The 20259-nt window shown below is 42.8% G+C and overlaps 2 protein-coding genes and 1 non-coding gene across 3 annotated transcripts in view; all 3 read left to right on the top strand.

Moving 5' to 3' along the window:
* Positions 1-6258: 6258 nt before the first annotated feature.
* Positions 6259-6732, top strand: LOC138430145 (EKC/KEOPS complex subunit GON7-like). The gene is made up of 2 exons (XM_069572063.1): positions 6259-6464; positions 6578-6732. Exons 1-2 carry the CDS (start codon positions 6259-6261, stop codon positions 6669-6671), a joined length of 300 nt encoding a protein of 99 aa, XP_069428164.1. The 3' UTR covers positions 6672-6732.
* A 2704-nt stretch (positions 6733-9436) lies between these two features.
* TRNAV-CAC (transfer RNA valine (anticodon CAC)) lies at positions 9437-9509 on the top strand. The gene has a single exon. It is a non-coding gene; the product is annotated as a tRNA-Val (tRNA).
* An 8053-nt stretch (positions 9510-17562) lies between these two features.
* Positions 17563-20259, top strand: part of CFAP126 (cilia and flagella associated protein 126) — a 28256-nt gene continuing 25559 nt past the window's right edge. Inside the window, exon 1 of the mRNA XM_069546946.1 lies at positions 17563-17790. Within this exon, the coding sequence (XP_069403047.1) occupies positions 17766-17790 (25 nt within the window). The 5' untranslated portion in view covers positions 17563-17765. The remainder of the gene's footprint in view (positions 17791-20259) is intronic.

Here is a 20259-nt window from a genome sequence, read left to right as displayed (position 1 = left end):
TCTCCACTCTTTATTGCTTCCTCAGATTATGAGGTATAGTCCTGGTAAGACTAGATACAGCCTGAGACTATCAGGCTCGTGCACTCTTTTTTGATGTTAATTGACTCTTCCATCTTAAGCAAGTCAAATTTGCTTAGCTCACTCTCTTCATCTCTATACGCTTTAAAACATCTTTAACACATCTTATCTCAGGTGGCCTCGGCCTGTAGTGGCTTGAAGCAGAGTTTTGGTTCCCAGCCAGAGACTGAAGTCAGGCCTTGTCACTGAGTGTACTGAATCCTAGCCACTAGACCGCCAGGGACCTGTGGCCAGTGACAAGGCCCTGGCCCATCAGCTGTGCAGAAGTGATATCCCGCAAGAGACAGAAAGTAATGAAACAAGAGAAGTGTTTACTAGGAGGGAAACAAGTACAGTACATGTAGACAGACCCATGGGCGGGCTCAGGGAGAAAGACACCCTTGCGGTAGTCTGAGCCACCTTTATGGGGCATTTCTTTCAAGTTTCTATGGGCCAATCATTTTGCTTTGCCTGGTTCTGAATCCGTATTTGGTATATGACAGGGTCCTCCCTTGTGTGCGTGCACACACCTTGGCCAAGATGAATTCCAGTGAAGAGGCTGATGGGTGATAGGCATCACATCACTTACTATGGAGTGGCGACCCTCCCTTTTTGACTTCCAAGGAGCCTTTCTGCACAGGTATAGTTGGGGAGGTTCTCTGACTTCAAAAATGAGGAATAATTTTAAAAAAAAGAAGAATGAGGAATATGTGGTCTTTTATCTCTTATCTGGGCAAGGCCCAGCTCCTCTCTCACTCCTGGTGTTTTGGAGTATCTGTCTACAGCAGAGAAACTATTTAGCCTGGGACCCATCTATCTCCTGCCTCCCTTCCTTCATAGCAGTGCTATGAAAACTCTCATTAAATGTGAGACAGCATGAAAGTGCTAAGAAGGGAAAACTTTAGTTCGCCTTCTTCTATGTAGGGAAAATCCCAGTGTTTCCCCCTGTATGTTTCCTTTCTTATGAGTCTCCTTTACTTACACAGCACATCACTCTGGTCACCAAACGTGTGGAGATTTTCCCCCACACCAAGTAATTCTCTGTTTGACACTATGTAGTGTCTGAAGTGAGTTACACTGTAGGACATCAAGCTGGTGTCACAGACTGGGAATTAGTATGGAGAAAACCTTCCACATATTTGGTGACAGGATGAAGTGTTGTGTGAGTAATAAAGGAGACTCACAGGAAAGAAAAACATAAGAAGGGGAAAACTGAGGTTTTTCCAAATTATAGTTCATGTCAGTGAAGTGGGATTTGCTAGAACCACCCTGGCTCATGGAAACATGTGGTCTGGGGAGAGAAAGGATAAGAGGGTAGTGTCTGATGAACCTTTGACCCCTAGATGTCTACCTGATCACCCATGGTGTTAAACTTCAAGTCTCTACTAATGGAATTTAGAGACGGGAATAAATCTGACTCCTGAAGAGCTGACTCATTTAATAAGAAGGAACTGCATATAATAAAAAGCACACTAAACATATAATCTCTTGGTCATCGTTATCTGTAATAGCTAAAATAAAGAAAGTGCTGGGTCAGAACTTGATGTTCATCCAGCCTCAGACTTGGGTTGGTCTGAACTTCAGCCACTAACCTCAAGGCTGCCCACAGTGGGAAAAATTATGCCAGGACAACATAAAGTACCTCTAAGACCTCTGGTTAGCAAGAAGGTCATCAATGTGGGGGGAGGGGAAAGCCAACAAACCACTGAAACAGGGAGTATAGTGTGAAGGGTTGTCTCCCAGCAGCATCAGCTTCCTGAAGCACCTTCATTACAACGGATGCTGAGAATGACTAATTTAGGGGCTATGTCTTTCGTTTTAAATGCTGCTGAGTGGAAGGACACATTTACATTAAGACAGGACCCACAGTTCACTATTGAACAATCACAGATGGTGTTATATATATACACATAGAGGCGATATAGGATTCCTCATGCACTATGGTACCAAAACCTATTGGTGAAACCATGACATCTTCAGTTAGATTGCATGCTAAATTGCTTCAGTTGTGTCTGAATCTATGGGACCCTATCTCTGTCCATGGGATTCTCCCTGCAAGAGCACTGGAGTGGGTTGCCATGCCCTCCTCCAGGGGATCTTTCTGACTCAGGGATTGAACATGTGAGCACACCAGTAAGAGTATAGAAGTGGGACTATCCAAACAAGATTCATGTAAAGCTGTGTCTCCTTTGTGTGAATGTTTCCTGGAAATGGATATTATGTCTGGCTGGGGAACACTTCCCTTACCTAGTATTGAAAATTCAAAATCTGTTGATGAACTCCTAGTGGAGGCCACAGTTAGGAGCATAAATATTTGTGGAATTACAGTACTAGTTGGCAGGAGAATTGGTATGTTTGAACAGGTTTTATGTGAAGTGGTTATGTATCGTCTACCTGATTGTATTATGGGGATGGACACTGGATCTGACTGGAGAATATTTTCCCTCTCTAATATTGTAAAACATGATATGTACATGGTTCATGTACATCCACCCTTCAAGCAACGTTAATTAGACATGCTAAGTAGAATCAATAGAATGGGAAAGACTAGAGATCTCTTCAAGAAAATTAGATACCAAGGGAACAGTTCATGCAAAGATGGGCACAATAAAGGACAGAAATGGTATGTACCTAACAGAAGCAGAAGATATTAAGAAGAGATGGCAAGAATACACAGAACTATACAAAAAAGATCTTCATAACCCAGATAACCACAATCACTCACTTAGAGCCAGATACCCTGGAGTGCAAAGTCAAGTGGGCCTTAGGAAGCATCACTATGAACAAAGCTAGTGGCTACTAAGTCACTTCAGTCGTGTCCAACTCTGTGCGACCCCATAGACGGCAGCCCACCAGGCTCCCCCGTCCCTGGGATTCTCCAGGCAAGAACACTGGAGTGGTTTGCCATTTCCTTCTCCAATGCATGAAAGTGAAAAGTGAAAGGGAAGTTGCTCAGTTGTGTCCGACCCTTAGCATGGACTGCAGCCTACCAGGCTCCTCCATCCATGGGATTTTCCAGGCAAGAGTACTGGAGTGGGGTGCCACTGCCTTCTCTGAGGGGATGGAATTCCAGCTGAGCTATTTAAAATCCTAAAAGATGATGCTTTGAAAGGGCTGAACTCAATATGCCAGCAAATTTGGAAAATTCAGCAGTGACCACAGGACTGGAAAAGACCAGTTTTCCTTCCAATCCCAAAGAAGGGCAATGCCAAAAAATGTTCAAACTACCACACAATTGTACTCATCTCACATATTAGCAATGTAATGCTCAAAATTCTCCAAGCAAGTCTTCAACAGTACATGAACTGAGGACTTCCAGATGTTCAAGATGGATTTAGAAAAAGCAGAGGAATCAGATATCAAATTGCCAGCATCCCTTGGGCCATAGAAAAAGCAAGAGAATTCCAGAAAAACTTCTGTTTCATTTACTATACTAAAGCCTTCTACTGCGTGGATCACAACAAACTCAGGAAAATTCTTCAAGAGATGGAAATACTAGACCACCTTACCTGTCTCCTGAGAAATCTGTATGCAGGTTAAGAAGCAACAGTTAGAGCTGAACCTGGAACAACAGACTGGTTCAAAATTGGGAAAGGAGTATGTTAAGGCTATATATTGTCACCCTGCTTATTTAACTTATATGCAGAGTATATCATGCAAAATACCGAGCTGGATGAAGCACAAGCTAGAATCAAGATTGCCAGGAAAAATATCAACAACCTCAGATATGCAGATGACACCAGCTTTATGGCAGAAAGCAAAGAAGAACTAAAGAGCCTCTTAATGAAAGTGAAAGAGGAGAGTGAAAAAGTTGGCTTAAAACTCAACATTCAAAAAACTAAGATCGTAGCATCCAGTCCCATGACTTCATGGCAAATAGATGGGAAAACAATGGAAACAATGAGAGACTTTATTTTCTTGGGCCCCAAAATCACTGCAGATGGTGACTGCTGCCATGAAAAAGACGCTTGCTCCTTGGAAGAAAAACTATGACCAACCTAGACAGCATATTAAAAAGCAGAGATTACTTTGCCAACAAAGGCCCATCTAGTCAAAGCTATGGTTTTTCCAGTAGTCATGTATGGATGTGAGAGTTGGACCATAAAGAAAGCTGAGAATTGAAGAATTGATGCTTTCAAACTGTGGTGTTGGAGAAGGCTCTTGAGATTCCCTTGGACTGCAAGGAGATCCAGCCAGTCAATCCTAAAGGAAATCAGTCCTGAATATTCACTGGAAGGACAGATGCTGAAGCTGAAACTCCAATACTTTGGCCAACTGATGTGAAGAACTGACTCATTGGAAAAGACCCTGATGCTGGGAAAGTTTGAAGGCAGGAGGAGAAGGGGACGACAGAGGATGAGATGGTTGGATGGCATCATTGCCTCGATGGCCATGAGTTTGAACAAGCTCTGGGAGTTAGTGATGGACAGGGAAGCCTGGCATGCTGCAGTCCATGGAGTCGCAAAGAGTCATTAATGACTGAGCGACTGAACAGAACTGAGTCAGAGGGTGCTTACACTCAAAATATGAGGGACTAAAGGAGTCTCCCTGCTCAATGTATCTCTGTTTTACTGGTGGGTCTGGGGGACTGGGGTGGGGAAGGATGCTAGTCATTCTTTCTTCCCCACATCACCTTGATTTTTTTTGTCTCCTTTACTGATGCAGTGGTCACAGGACCAGGGCTACAGCTAGAGCTGAAAATAGGCATAATCCTAACCAAAAAGTACAACTGTGTTTCTGATCTTTATGTCATAATTACTAAGAGCCTATTGGGGCAGGATTCAACCTACTGACAAAATTGGGGCTAACAGGGAAGACAGTTATATGGCTTGGTGGCTAAGATAGCCCACTGGTTCTGCACTATGCAAACTTAGCTCACCTGAACAGAAGTGGACTGATGGGGAGGCACAGCCCACACTAGTACTACTGCCTGCAGGACACCCCAGCATTGTCCAATATCCCTTCCAAAGGCAAAAGAGTGGGTATAAACAGAGAGAAGGAGGACTAATAGCAGTTAACAGTAAAGAATAAATGAATTGTAAGGAAAAACTCCCATGTTACATCAACACCTTGAAAGAGGCTCAGAGCAAGACATGATATTGCCTCAGCTCAATTATGTAAGATGCCTGAAAGGGTGAAGCCATATGTTTGCTGAGAGCATGCCTGCTTTTGGACCTTGACAAGATGGAATGAAAGCCTGCAAACCGGAGTGGTCTTGCCCCGGGAGACAGTCTCATAGAATATGCTGATGGACAGGAATGATCTTTAATGACCACTTTGGATTCCAGTAACGTGAACTTGTACTTTTGAACTTGTGTATCATTTTGATGGATTAGGGGTCAGTGGCCAAAGACCAGGGTGAGTGGGCTGTGAGAAAAGAGAAAATATACATATTGGTCTCTGTCCCTGACTCCTGGCACACAACTCCTAAAACCCTTTTAATTCCCTAAGTGATAAGAGCACTAGGAGAATCTTCTGTTCTAAGGAAGTGACGCTGAATGGGCTCCTGCTTGACTACTATATTTGAGGCTGGTCACAAGAAAGACCAAGCCATGATTAAAAACTTGGAATTCTCAGCTCCATCCATCAGAAAGGGAAGCCTCAATAAAATCCCAAAAGCATGGGGTCTAGAAAGCTTCCAGATTGGAAGCTGGAACACCAAGAGGAGGATGTACATTAACTCTACAGGGACAGAAGTTTCTGCACTAGAGAGCCTCCCAGATCTTGCCTGATGTATTTCTGTATATGGTTGTCCATCTGTATCCTGTATCATATTCTTTAATACACTGACGCAGTTGGTGCAAGTAAGAGTTCTAGCAAATGCAATCTGATGAAGGGATCACTGAAACCCCCAATCTATCATCTATAGCGGGTCAGAAGATACAACACCACAAAACTCCCAGAAGAGAACACAGCAAAACATTCTCTGACATGAATCAAGCAATGTTTTCTTAGGTTAGAATCCCAAAGCAATAGAAATAAAAGCAAAAATAAACAAATGAGATCTAATCAAACTTATAAACGTTTGCACAGCAAAGGAAACCATAAACAAAATGAAAAGAACCTACAGACTGGGAGTAAATACATGCAGATGATGCAACTGATAAGGGCTTAATTTCCAAAATATACAAACAACTCATACAACTCAACAACAACAACAAACATCTCACTGTGGCACACTCCTGAAGCATAGCGGTCGCTATGGAGCTGTTGGGCGAGCGCATCGGACTGGAAGGGCAGCGACAGCAGCTGCGGGTGCCTTGTGAGGCGCCGGGCATCACCGACCCTTTCCAGAGCTTGTTGTCTGGTGTGGCTCAGATGAGGGAGCTGGTGACTGAGTTCTTCGGCTCTCAGGTACAGCCGGAAGCACAGGACTGGGGGATGGCGGCTCCCGACGAGGCCTTGGACGGTGGATTCTTTACCAACAGAGCCACAAGGAAATCCCAGGAATACTGGAGTGGGTAGCCTAACCCTTCTTTAGCGGATCTTCCCGACCCAGGACGGGGAAGTGACTGCTAATTGGTGATGATGAAGATGATTCAGAAGATGAAAATAACACTGATAACAGAACTAATTCAGATGGACCATCTGCAAAACGGCAAAAACCATCTTAACTAGCTTTCATGAAATTTAAAAGACTGCTACCATATTTTATTTTACCTCACACTGACATTTAAGGAAGACTTGTGCTCTAATTTGGAAAGCGTTTGTTTTTTGCCCTGGGACAGTTTTGTCAAAGAGGAAACTTTTCTGTGTTCATCAAAGAAAGACATAAATGCATAGAAATGAATCCCTTTTCTTGGGTGAGAAGTCAGTTTCAGATCATGGAAATAAAATAGACATTTAATAATGTGTGATATCCAGTAAGTTGGCAACTGAATTCTTACTTTATACTTTTTAAATACTCATTGGATTACATTGTGTGGTGTCCACATGTTTTAGCTTCTGCTTCTGTTATGAAAATACATGTCAAGGTTTATGGACAATAACATTTCAAGGAACTGACATGACAAGTGATGAAAATGAGGTGTTAAATTTTAAAATGGCAGGTGCTTCCCTGATGGTCAAGTGGCTAAGACTCTGCATTCCCAATGCAGGGGGCCTAGGTTCCTTCCCTGGTCGGGGAACTAGATCCTGCACGCTGCAGCTAGAGTTTGCATGCCACAACTAAAGACCCAGCATGACGAAATGAAGACTGAAGATTCTGCGCATGCCACAGCTAAGACCTGGTGTGGCCAAATAAATTTATTAGTTAATTTAAATTTAAGAATGGCAATTCCATGTAAGTAGAAGGAAAATGTGCATAGTGAGAAATATTGAAGGGAAGGAGAGCCCTTGAGAGAGACCCAAGAAAATCTTGAATCCACACCTGAACTCAATATACAGACTTCTGGAGATGATACCACTCAACAGATAGATGTTTAACTTGTACCTTAAGAGAGTTAAATTGGGGTGTGCTTTTATGCTGGTGATACGCTGTTTATGTTAACACAGGTATAAGTCTTTAGGTAAGCAACCTGTGTTGACTGTAACTTAAGATATTTCATGTCATTCTGTAGTCAGACTTTGATTTTGCTTAACAAGGAACTATCAGATCCTTAAATACATATATGTATATATTCCTAAAAAACAACAACAACAACAAACAAACAACGCAATCAATAGATGGGCAGAAGACCTTAATAGATAGTTCTCCAAAGAAAACATACAGATGGCCAATAGGTACATGAAAAGATGCTCAGTATCACTAATTATTAGAGAAATGCAAATAAAACAGGAGATATCACCCCACACAAGTCAGAATGGCCACCATCAAAAAGTTTATAAATAATAAATGCTAAAAAAAATAATAATAAATGCTAGAAGTGTGGAGAAAAAGCAACCCACCCTCCTACAATGTTGGTGGGAATGTAAACTGGCGCAGCCACTATGAAAACAGTATGGAATTTCTTTAAAACACTAATAATAGAGTTACTATATGATTCAGCAATCTCACTCCTAAGCATATACTGGGAAAAAATGAAAGGTCTAATTTGAAAAGATACATGCACCTCCACATTCATAGCAACATAACTGGTAATAGTCAAAGACATTTGGGACTATTGGAAAAAACCCATGTCCACTGACAGATGATTGACTTAAGATGTGGTGTATTCATCATTTGCAGCAACATGAATAGACCTAGAGATTATCATAGTAAGCGAAGTAAGTCAAAGACAAATATGCTATCACTTGTATGTAGAATCTAAAAAAAAAGTACAAATGAACTTATTTACAAAACAGAAACAAACTTACAGATATAGAAAACAAACTAATAGTTACCAAAGAGAAAAGGATATATTCGGAGTGTCAGATTAACATATGCATACTACCGTACGTAAAATAAACGACTAGGATTTACCTATAGCATAAATACTATATGCAATATCTTGTAATGAACTATAATGGAAAAGAATTGGAAAAAATTAATATATACATATAAATGTACAATCACATGTAGACTACTTTGCTATACACCTGAAACTAACACAATATTGCAAATAGACTAAACTTCAATTTTAAAAAGAAGTGCAGGTAATAACTCGGGCTTGAGACTGGCATCTGAAGGAAGTGGGCGCATTCTTATAAGGAAGGACTGGGCCTTTAACCTGTGGACTTGACACTATCTCTAAGTAGTCAGTGTCAAAACTGAGTTAAATTGTAGGACACCTAGCTGGTGTCAGACAGATTTGCCTGGTGGGGGGGGTGGGGGTGGGGCCTCCCGCCTGGTAACCACAAGTGAAGTCCTGGCGTGAGTAGCAAAGGGAAGAAAGACATGGGAAGGGGAGAACTGTGTCTTCCCGTTACAGTTGCCTTCACAACAAGTAAGCACTGGGCAAACGTTAAGGTGCATGTTTGTTTCACGCATGAGCTGGTTTTCCTTATCGTGACCGAATCTGTCACCCAAGTCTCTTCCTACTGTAGCTACTGCGCCATTTTCTCTCCAGTTTCAGAGCAGGGGACGTGAGCTAAGCGCCGGCGGGTGACCTGGCCCCAGGGCGGGCCGGCTCCCCGCCTTCGTTCCTCCGGGACCACCAGGATCGGGAAAATTGCCCGACAAACATTTCAGGAAGCCTGGAATTTTGGCCCGCAGACTCCGGCTTTCAACAGCAACAACACTGGCTGGAGCTTCACTTGCGCCTGAAGTTCCAGATAAGGCACGATGGGCTTCCTCTGCGGCCATGAGGCAGGGCGCGCATCAGGGCCTTGCAGGCCACCGCCAGGCGCTGGGGTCAGGCAGGGCTGTGCTCGATGCCCCCCACGCTTTCCCCCTAGCCACGGACACAGTGACAAGCTGATGTCTCTCAAGATGAGCTTTTGAAGCAACCAGCCTTGCAGAGTTTCCGTAGTGTAGTGGTTATCACGTTCGCCTCACACGCGAAAGGTCCCCGGTTCGAAACCGGGCGGAAACAAAACAGTTCGTTTTTTTTTCCCCCCGCTGGTTGATCCCTGACTGGATAGCGGTTCTTGACTCATTCCTGCCAGAACCCTAAGACTAGTTCAGCAGGCACCTTCGCAGACGTCGGCCCTTGCAGTTTTTCGTTATCTTTTCTGACACTGTAAATAATTTTGGCCACTCAGATGAAGTCATAGATTCTATCCAGATCCCCTGGACCAAGTTCTGACTCAGGGCGGTGTCCTCTGCTCAGGCGCCGGACAATTCAGCGCGGACCGCTAGGGGCTGTCTCCTGCAGAGAATTTGCAAACCTGTATCAAAACCCAGCTATGTGCCTGATGTTATCTCGCTGTAAGCTGACAGCAGGTATGTTTACCCTGCAGTCCAGAGGAATGGACGGAACATAGTTGCAGAGCCAGTGTCCCAACTCACTGTGCTCTCTCACCACTACCAGACCCACCCTTCCTATTTCTATTCTCGTTTTAAGCTATTCCCATGCATTCAGTACTAAAGTTTCCAGTCATGGAGATGCTTCCTCCTTCCCTCCTCTGAGTCTTTTCCCACAGGGAATCCTAAAGCCCTAAGGCCCATGGTTCTAAATCAGGGGAAAACAATATTTATTTTCTTTGAATTAAAAGTTATTTTCACACACATTCCTCCCACCCTCATTGGGCAGTTGGCACAGACACTTCTCCAAAGATAGAGGGATAGCAAATAATCCTATCTAAAGATATTCCACTTCATTAATCATTAGGGAAATGCAAATTTAAAATACAATGAGATATCACTACACATCGCTTGCTCCTTGGAAGGAAAGCTATGACAAACCTAGCTAGACAGCATATAAAAAGGCAGAACATCACTTTTCCAACAAAAGTCTGTGTAGTAAAAGTTATAGTTTTTCTAGTAGTCATGTATGGATATGAGAGTTGTACCATAAAGAAGGCTGAGCACGGAAGAACTGATGCCTTCGAATTGTGCTGCTGGGGAAGACTCTTGGGAGTCCCTTGGACAGCAAGGAGATCAAACCAGTCAATCCTAAAGGAAATCAACCCTGAATATTCGTTGAAAGGACTGTTGCTGAAGCTGAAACTCCAATACTTTGGCTACCTGATTCAAAGAGCTGACTCATTGGAAAAGACCCCGATGCTGGGAAAGATCAAAGACAAGAGGAGAAGAAGCCAGCAGAGGATGAGATGTTTGGATAGCATCACGGATTCAATGGACATGAACGCAAAGGATGGGAAGGACAGGAGCGTCTGGCGTGCTGCAGTCCATGGCGTCACAAAGAGTCAGACAAGGCCTAGCAGCTGAACAAAACAACAAATCACTACACATGTAAAACAGTGCATATGATACCAGATGTCCAGAATGTGGAGGGACTGGAACACGCATACACTGCTGAGGGGAATGTAAAATGTTACATCCACCTAGGAAAACAGTTAACAATTTCTTGGAAAGTTCAACTACCATGATATGATTCAGCCATTCTAATCCCAGGTATTTACAAGAGAAAATTAAGTGTATGTGCATTGAATTGTATATGAATATTCATAGTAGCTTTATTTATAACAGCCCAAAGCTGGAAACAATACAAATGTCACTCAATAGGTGAAGATAAATTATTACATCCAGAAAATGGAATGCTACTCAGGAAACATTATTATTATTACTCTTATGCTGGGGGAAAATTTCAATCAAAAAAGTGTTGTATGATTCCATTTATATAAAATTGTAGAAGATTAAAACTATAATGACAGAAAGCAGATCAGTGATTGCTTGATGAGAGGAAAGACAACAGCAGGCAATAAGTATTAGAAAAGGAAAGTCAGGAAGGGGAAACAATGGATATGTCCACCTTAACTGTGGCAGGGCTGTCATTGTGACTTTCACTGGCCCTAGACACTTTGATCTTCGTGGAGCCTCTCATAAAAAATAATGTTTAAGTATTAAAATATTAATGTTGAAATATTTCAGTTCAATCGCTCAGTCGTGTCTGACTCTTTGTGACCCCATGGAGTGCAGCACGCCTGGCTCCCCTGCCCATCACCAATTCCCAGAGCTTGCTCAAACTCATCTCTGTCGAGTCTGTGATGCCATCCCAACCATCTCATCCTCTGTCATCCCCTTCTTCTGCCTTCCATCTTTCCCAGCAACAGAGTCTTTACCAATGAGTCAGTTCTTTGCATCAGGTAGCCAAAGTATAAGAGCTTCAACTTCAGCATCAGTCCTTCCAATGAATATTCCAGTGATTTCCTTTAGGATTGTCTGATATTTTTAATTCAAATTTTATTTATTAATAAAGTTTATTTACATATACCACAGATAACTGACTGTAGTATATGATTATATAATATATAATTTATTGATATAAGATATTATACAGCTGCTTTGATATAAGTGGGTTAAAGAACCTGCCTGTAATGCAGGAGACACAGAACACGAAGCTTCCATCCTGGGTCGGGAAGATCCCCTGGAGAAGGACATGGCAGCCCACTCCAGTCTTCTTGCCTGGAGAATCCTGTGGCCACAGAAACCTGGAGGGCTACAGTCCGTGGGGTCGCAAAGAGTCAGACACGCCTGAGTGACTGAGCATAGTACATTAATATTACATAAAAACGTTTGTAAAATTTTAATATGTTCTTTTGAATTTAAAGGAATTTTAAAAATTAAAACATTTTGAATTAAAAAGTTGACACATTTTTGAAGGTGTATGCCTCCTGTACCTAATGGGCCAGTCAGTCCCCCGTTATAAACATGCATTCACAGATCTATACATTTTGTCAAAACTTAACAACTTGTACATTTTTAATATGTTCACTTTGTTGTATGTCAAGTATGCCCTAATACAGCTGTTAATGATTGTTTTAGAATTCCTCAGAAAAAAAAAACAACACATGTATTTGAAGTCTGTTCTGGATGCTCATACAAATACATATTTTTGTTTCTTATTAAAATTTTTGTATGACATTAAACTATGTATTCATAACATTGAATAACTTGGGGGTGGACCTTGGGTACAGTGTTAATCTCAATTCATTGCCCTTAATTCACATGGATGGGTGCATTCTCTTGCTTTATTCATGTCAATTTATTACTTTCTTTTATCCTATTCCCTACTTCCGCCCCCTCTCTAATGTGTTTGTTATGTCTTATGAATTTGTATGTATCCTCACAGGGTGTGTAGTTGTTTTGTGTGTAATTGTTTCCTAATCTCGCATATGGTTTTCACTTAGCATGTGACTTTGGGGTCTACCCAGCTTGCTGTGTGCGCATTCAGTCTTTGTTTCCAGCTGATGTAAATAATTTCTCAGTGGCACCCACTCATTTTACTTTTCTTCCCCCCATTATAGATACTAGATTGTGACCCACTCCAATGGATGACAGACAATGCCGTCATAGATTCTTTTTTTCTTTTTATTGTATGTGTGAGTGTGAGTGCATGTGTGTGTGTGTGTGTGTGTGTGAGTCATTCAGTCGTATCCCACTCTTCAAAACTCCATAGACTGTAGTCTTCCAGGCTCCTCTATCTGTGGAATTCTGGAGTTGGCTGCCATTCTCTTCTCCATGGGAATCTTTCCAACCCAGGGATCAAACCCAGGTCCCCTACATTGCAGGCAGATTCTTTACCACTGAGCCACCAGGGAAGCCCAAATGTTATGTGAATAGCTGTAAATACAATATAAATTCCATGTAAATAGTTGCTGGCTTGTAGGAAATTCAAGTTTTGCTTTGGGGAATTTTCTGGAATTTTTTTTCCAACTATTTTTGATTCTTGGCTAGTTCACTCCAAGAATGTGGAATGCATGGGTAAGGAGGGCCACCTGTATTGTTATAAAAGTGCTTGTATTAGAGGGCCAACTGTATTGTTATAAAACTGCTTGTATTAGTGAGGATGCAGAGACTGCTTATTCTTTATGGCATTGGTTATAGAATTAGAATTTTCTTAAATGATAAGGAATTGGTTAGTGGTTACCTCATATCAACATGGTAAAGAGTGTAAGTTGTGCCTGTGATTTCCAGAGGCATAAGCAAGAAGCGACCAAGTCAAGTTAGTCTCTCTTGTCTTGCAAAATAAGATAAATTAAGCTGCTCAGGAAATTTTCAAAGCCTTTAATTTAACAATTTCCCCCTTTCCAGTTTTATTGAGAAATAGTTGACATACAGCACTGTATAAGTTTAAGGTGTACAGCACAATGATTCGACTTATATACATCATGAAATGATTATCATAATTAGTTTAGTGAACATCCATTACCTCATATAGATACAAAATAAGATAACATTAAAATGTTTTTTTCCCTTGTGATGAGAACTGTTAGAAATTTACTATCTTAAGTAACTTTAATATGTAACATACAGTAGTATTAATTATATTTATCACATTGTACATTACGTCCCTTGTTGTTCAGTCACTCAGTTGTGTCCGACTCTTTGTGACCTCATGGACTGCCGCATGCCCCGCCCTGTCCTTCACTGTCTCCTGGAGCTTAGTCAAACTCATGTCCATTGAGTCAGTGATGCCATCTAACCATCATGTCCTCTGTCATATCCTTCTCCTCCTGCCTTCAATCCTTCCCAGCATCAGGACCTCTTCTAATGAGTCTGCTCTTCACATCAGGTGGCCGAAGTATTGGAGCTTCAGCTTTAGCATCAGTCCTTCTAACGAATAATCAGGATTGATTTCCTTCAGGATTGACTGGTTTGATCTCCTTGCAGTCCAAGGGACTCTCGGAGTCTTCTTCAACAGCACAATTCAAAGGCATCAATTCTTCCATTCTCAGCCTTCTTTATGCTCCAACTCTCACATCCATACATGACTACTGGAAAAACCATAGTTTTGAATAGACAGCTCTGTTGGCAAAGTAATGTCTCTGCCTTTTAATACACTGTCTAGTTTTGTCATAGCTTTTCTTCCAAGGAGCAAGCGTCTTTTAATTTCATGGCAGCAGTCACCATCTGCAGTGATTTTGGAGCCCAAGAAAATAAAGTCTCTCACTGTCTCCATTGTTTCCCCATCTATTTGCCATGAAGTGATGGGACCTGATGCCATGATCTTAGTTTTTTGAATGTTGAGTTTTAAGCCAGCTTTTTCATTCTCTTCTTTTTCCTTCATCAAGAAGCTGTTTAGTTCCTCATTGCTTTCTGCCATAAGACTGGTGTCATTTGCGTATCTGAGGTTATTGATATTTCTCCCAGAAATCTTGATTCTAACTTGTGTTTCATCCAGCTCAGCATTTCTTATGATGTACTCTGCATATGAGTTAAATAAGCAGGATGACAATATACAGCCTTGACATACTCCTTTCCCAATTTGGAACCAGTCTGTTATTCCATGTCCGGTTCTAACTGTTGCTTCCTGATCTGCATATTGGTTTCTCAGGAGGTAGGTAAGGTGGTCTGGTAGTCCCATCTCTTTCAGAATTTTCCACAGTTTGCTGTGATCCACACAGTCAAAGGCTTTAGTGTAATCAATGAAGCAGAAGTAGATGTTTTTCTGGAACTCTCTTGTTCTTTCCATGATTCAAGGGATGTTGGCAATTTGATCTCTGGTTCCTCTGCCTTTTCTAAATCCAGCTTTCACATCTGAAAGTTCTCAGTTCATGTACTGTTGAAGACTTGCTTGGAGAATTTTGAGCATTATATTGCTAATATGTGAGATGAGTGCAATTGTGTGGTAGTTTGAACATTCTTTGGCATTGGCCTTCTTTGGGATTGGAAGGAAAACTGACCTTTCCATTCCTGTGGCCACTGCTGAGTTTTCCAAATTTGCTGGCATATTGAGTGCAGCACTTTCACAGCATCATCTTTCAGGATTTTAAATAGCTCAGCTGGAATTCCATCCCCTCCATACCTTTGTTCATAGTGATGCTTCCTAAGGTCCACTTGACTTTGCACTCCAGGATGTCTGGTACTGGTCACACCATCGTCGTTATCTGGGTCATGTTGATCTTTTTTGTATAGTTCTTCTGTGTATTCTTGCCACCTCTTCTTAATATCTTCTGCTTCTGTTAGGTCCATACCATTTCTGTCCTTTATCGTACCCATCTTTGCATGAAATGTTCCCTTGGTATCTCTAATTTTCTTGAAGAGATCGCTAGTCTTCCCCATTCTATTGTTTTCCTCTATTTCTTTGCATTGATCACTGAGAAAGTCTTTCTTATCTCTCCCTGCTAGTCTTTGGAACTCTGCATTCAGATGGATGTATCTTTCCTTTTCTCCTTTGCCTTTTGCTCCTCTTCCCTTCTCATCTATTTGTAAGGCCTCCTCAGACAACCATTTTGCCTTTTTGCATGTCTTTTTCTTGGGGATGGTTTTGATCACTGCCTCCTGTACAATGTCATGAACCTCCATCCATAGTTCTTCAGGCACTCTGTCTATCAGATCTAATCCCTTGAATCTATTTGTCACTTTAACTGTATAATTGTAAAGGATTTGATTTAGGTCATACCTGAATGGTCTAGTGGTTTTCCCCGTTTTCTTCAATTTAAGTCTGAATTTTGCAATAAGGAGTTCATGATCTGAGCCATAGTCATTTCCCAGTCTTGTTTCTGCTGACTGTATAGAGTTTCTCAATCTTCAATTGCGAAGAATATAATCAATCTGATTTCAGTATTGACCATCTGGTGATGTCCATGTGTATTAATTATATTCATCATATTGCACATTATGTCCCTAGTACTTATTTAACTTATAACTGGAAGTTTGTACCCTTTGACCATCTTCATCCAATTCTGCCTCTCCCCAGACTGCAAATCTAATATTTTTCTTTCTCTTTAAGTTACTTTAAAAAAAAATGTTATTTATAGTTTTGTTTTGTTTTTTACGCCAGGAGGTGTGGCACATGGGATCTTAGTTTCCCAGTCAGGGATGGAACGTGTGGGCCCTGTATTGGAAGGGTGGAGTCTTAACCACTGACCCACCAGGGAAGTCCCTGATTTTTTTTATTAGTTTGCTTGGTTTTGAGGTATGTTTGATATACAATACTATGTTAGTTCCTGATGCGCAACATATTCAGTATTTCTATACACTTCAAAGTGATTACCGTCTGTCACTATACAAAGATACTCCATTGTCATTTGCTATATTCCCTACACCTAGCATACACAAGCACCACGCTGTTTATTTACACTCCTAATTCCTTTACTTTGTAATTGGAAGTTTGTACCACTTAACCTCCCTCACCTATTCCTCTCCCCTTTGGTCTCAGTATCAACTTTCTTAGGGTATGAATTTATTTTTATTACTTTTTTACATTGTCATCACCGACTCGATGGACGTGAGTCTGAGTGAACTCCGGGAATTGCTGACGGACAGGGAGGCCTGGCGTGCTGGGATTCATGGGGTCGCAACGTGTCGGACACGACTGAGCGACTGAACTGAACTGATACATTACCTATTCAATAATTATCAAATGTTTTTAAATTTTAAAAATACCATTAAGACTAAATAGAAAGAAGTGTATGCGACCTAACTTTAAGTGAAAATGTCAGTGGATATTTTCTGGAATGGGTAGCCGAATTCAAGCAGGCTAAAAAGACACACGATATCATGAGAAGAGAGTAATCCAGTTACGTAAAGGCGAAGTTATAAACTTTTATTACACAGACAAAGAAGATATGGACGCATTAACAAAGTTACAAAATCGCGAATTTCTCCAAAAATTAATTGGTAGCGTGATTTCGCCTTCGTACTCCTGGGGGCGTCCAAGCTCCACCTAACCCCTCCTTCCTCGTTTTTTCCCGAAGGCTCCGAGGACCAGCAGCTGGGCAGCGCGCGAGTCAGCCGAGACGCCGCGGGATGCGGGGACAGCCCCGAAACCTGGGCCCCTGGGCCAGGCGCGCCGAGGAGGGAGAGGGCCGACTCCGAGGCAGGGACCGTGCACAAAAGCCACTTTCGTCGCCTTAACTGTTCAACCCTAGAACCCTAACCCAGGACCAGAAGCCTGAGACCTGGGGAAAAAGAGGCCCAGGTTTCCGGGAAGTCTGAGAGGTCCAGCAGCCGCAGCCCGCGCAGGGCCCCGCCCGCACGCCCGCCGGCTCGACTCGGCCCGCGCAGGGCCCCGCCCCACTCCTGCCCAGGCCTGCCGCGGTCGGGCCTTCCGGCCAGTCAGGCCTGAGTCAGGACTGGAAGGCTGGGAAGGAGCGACACTTCCCGGCAACGGGATCAGCATGACACGGTACCAGCCACGCCACACATCGGTGGGAGGGACGTGGAGTACAGCGCAGGCAGCCTCCTGCTGGTGTCCCCAGCTAGGCCCCAGGAGCTGGAAATGACGGCCTTGTCCTTGCTCCCAGGCGAGTGGTAAGCCCATAGGTCTGAACGCTTCTCACTCCAGCCGGGTGCAGTTTACTCCAGCTCCTCCAGCTCCACCCTAATCCCAGTGTTAACTACAGGTTGGCACTTGCCGTGGGCACTTGCCATCTACCTCTGTAAGGACTAAATCATGTGCTGTTGCAGCTGCTGACCACCAACACCCCCTGATGTTGAGAGCGGGAAAGGAGAGCGGGAATGAGGCCCTCTGTGCTGGGGTGGGGTGAGGTGGGTGGAGAAAGGAAACTGGCAGGACAGTTCTTTAAATAGATATTTTCAGGAGCCGCTTTTATGAACCCAATTCTTTTTTTTTTTTTCACTTTTGGCTGTGCTAGGTCTTTGTTGCTGCACATGGACTTTCTCTAGTTGTGGAGAGCAAGGGCTACTGCTGCTCTTCACTGAGGAGCACCGGCTTCAGTAGTTGCCGTGTGGATTCAGTAGTTGCCGTGTGGATTCAGTAGTTGTAGTCCTTGGCATGAGATCCTCCCAGACAAGGGATTGAACCCAGGTTCCCTTCATTGGCAAGCGGATTCTTATCCAGTGTACCAGGCTCGTGAACCCAGTTCTTGAATCTCCTCATATCTAGAAAATCACTGAAATCCTTCAGGGTGATGACTGTTATCCTGATTAGCGGAAAGTTTCATGAGACTACCAGAAACCTGGAAAAAAATATGCACTCAATTGCATGTATTCGCCTTTCACCAAAATCACGTATATACTGACATTCCTCCTTGCTTCTTCAGAGCAGTTTCTCAGCAGCGTCTGCGGTGTTGTTTACAGGCTGCAGTCATTTTGCTGTCACAGTAACTTACAATGTCCTTTAACCATTTTAACGATCTTATGAGATAATCATAAGGGTAGTTTTCCAGGTCACACGTCACAATGTTACAGGTGTGGAAATAAGTTGTAAAGCGACATGCCTGAGTTTCCGTTCTAGTGATGGAGCTAGACCCAGACCCAGGTCATTTATACTGATTGTCCACAAGTCCCTTTTTCAATCAGAGCATCGCTTGAGACCAGGCCTACAAAAAATGTACTTTGTCTTGGAGCCCTTGGAGGGGGCGACTGTGAGGTTCCAGTTAAACAACGGAATGTGAGTGCCAGCCCTACCACGGGAGAGGCGAGGCGGATTGCCCAGCTTCTGACAACAAACTGAGGTGGCGGGGAGAGTGAGGCTGGGCGCCAGCAGTGCTTCTTGCTGCCTTACTCACAGCGCTCTGGCTTTAGCCCTAGTAGAACACTCCCAGATATTCTAATGAAACCCTGAAGGTGGGGCTAGTGCTAGAAGGGCATCTGGGCTTCCCATTTCTGAGGAATGGATTAAAAAACGAAACAAACCAAAAAACCCCTGAGTAAGACGTGAGAACTTGACCTGGTTGAATCCAGTCACACTGGGAGTTGTTGGGGGCAGGGTGGATGGAGAGAGGAATGGTTTCTGAATAGATTTTATTCCCATCTCCTCCCAAGGAAAGACACCTGGACTAGAACAAATATCTTTCGTAGAAGTCTGGGAATGGGACAAGGCAGAGATTTTGCAGCTAAAGGCAAATGAATGGGGTGGGTCCATGGACCTGAGCAATTACTATCAGGTTGGCTAAAGACCCAACAGAATCAGCTGCAACTTAGCACATAGTACCTAGGGACAAGGCTACCCCAAGACATCTGAGAGCAGTAAAGTCCCAGATGCCAGCCAGCCACAGGGACCTGAGGTTGCCTCCTTTTTCTGCTACCTCTAGGCCATGGTAGCTCCAGCTTCACCTAGATGCCACCTGGAGGGGGATAAGAGAGTGTTCTGGTTGTCTATTGCTGTGTAACAAACTATTCCAGAGTCGAGAATTTGGAAAGAGTACGAGGGGAGAGGCAGTTTATCTCTGCTTCTGAATTTCAGCTGAGAAGACTTGGAGACCAGAGGTGACTTAATGACTGGGGACTGGAATCATCTGAAAAATGATCTATTTCTGCATAATCACTCTAAAATTTAGTGCCTTAAAATAACAATTTATTATTTCTCATGGTGCAGATGTGAATTCGGCTGGAGCCAGAATGATCAGTTTAGCCTTAAGCCTTTCTCCACATGGCCTTTATCTCTGGCAGAGTAACTGGTCTTCTTACATGGCATGGAGTAGTAAGAGGGAATGCCTCAACCAAGGCAAGCAGAAGCTGCAGATCTGTTAAAGCTCTCCTCTAAAAGTTACATATCAGTACCTCCATTCCATTCTGTTGGTCAAAACAGGTCACGGGGCCAACTTGGATTTAAAGAGAGGGGAAATAGACTCTACCTCTTGAAGGGTCGTTTTCCAGGTCACATTTCAAAAGAGTTTATGGGGTGAGAGATATTGTTGTCATCTTTACAAACACAGTCACCGCTACTACTTAAACAAGAGCAGAGATTTTTAACTGGACAGTTACATTTTCCCCGTTTCTCCACATCTTGTAGGCTACAGGTTTAAGAA

Source organism: Ovis canadensis, chromosome 1, assembly GCF_042477335.2.
Source record: "Ovis canadensis isolate MfBH-ARS-UI-01 breed Bighorn chromosome 1, ARS-UI_OviCan_v2, whole genome shotgun sequence".
NCBI classification, from domain to species: Eukaryota; Metazoa; Chordata; class Mammalia; order Artiodactyla; family Bovidae; genus Ovis; species Ovis canadensis.
The sequence above is the reverse complement of the archived record's forward strand: the minus strand, read 5'-3'. Positions and strand labels throughout refer to the sequence as shown.

Excerpts from the sequence above, each read along its gene's own strand:
- LOC138430145 (XM_069572063.1), top strand. The coding sequence starts at position 6,259 with ATGGAGCTGTTGGGCGAGCGCATCGGACTGGAAGGGCAGCGACAGCAG. Across the intron at positions 6,465-6,577 it reads GCTCCCGACGAGGCCTTGGA|TGGTGATGATGAAGATGATT; the intron begins CGGTGGATTCTT and ends GTGACTGCTAAT.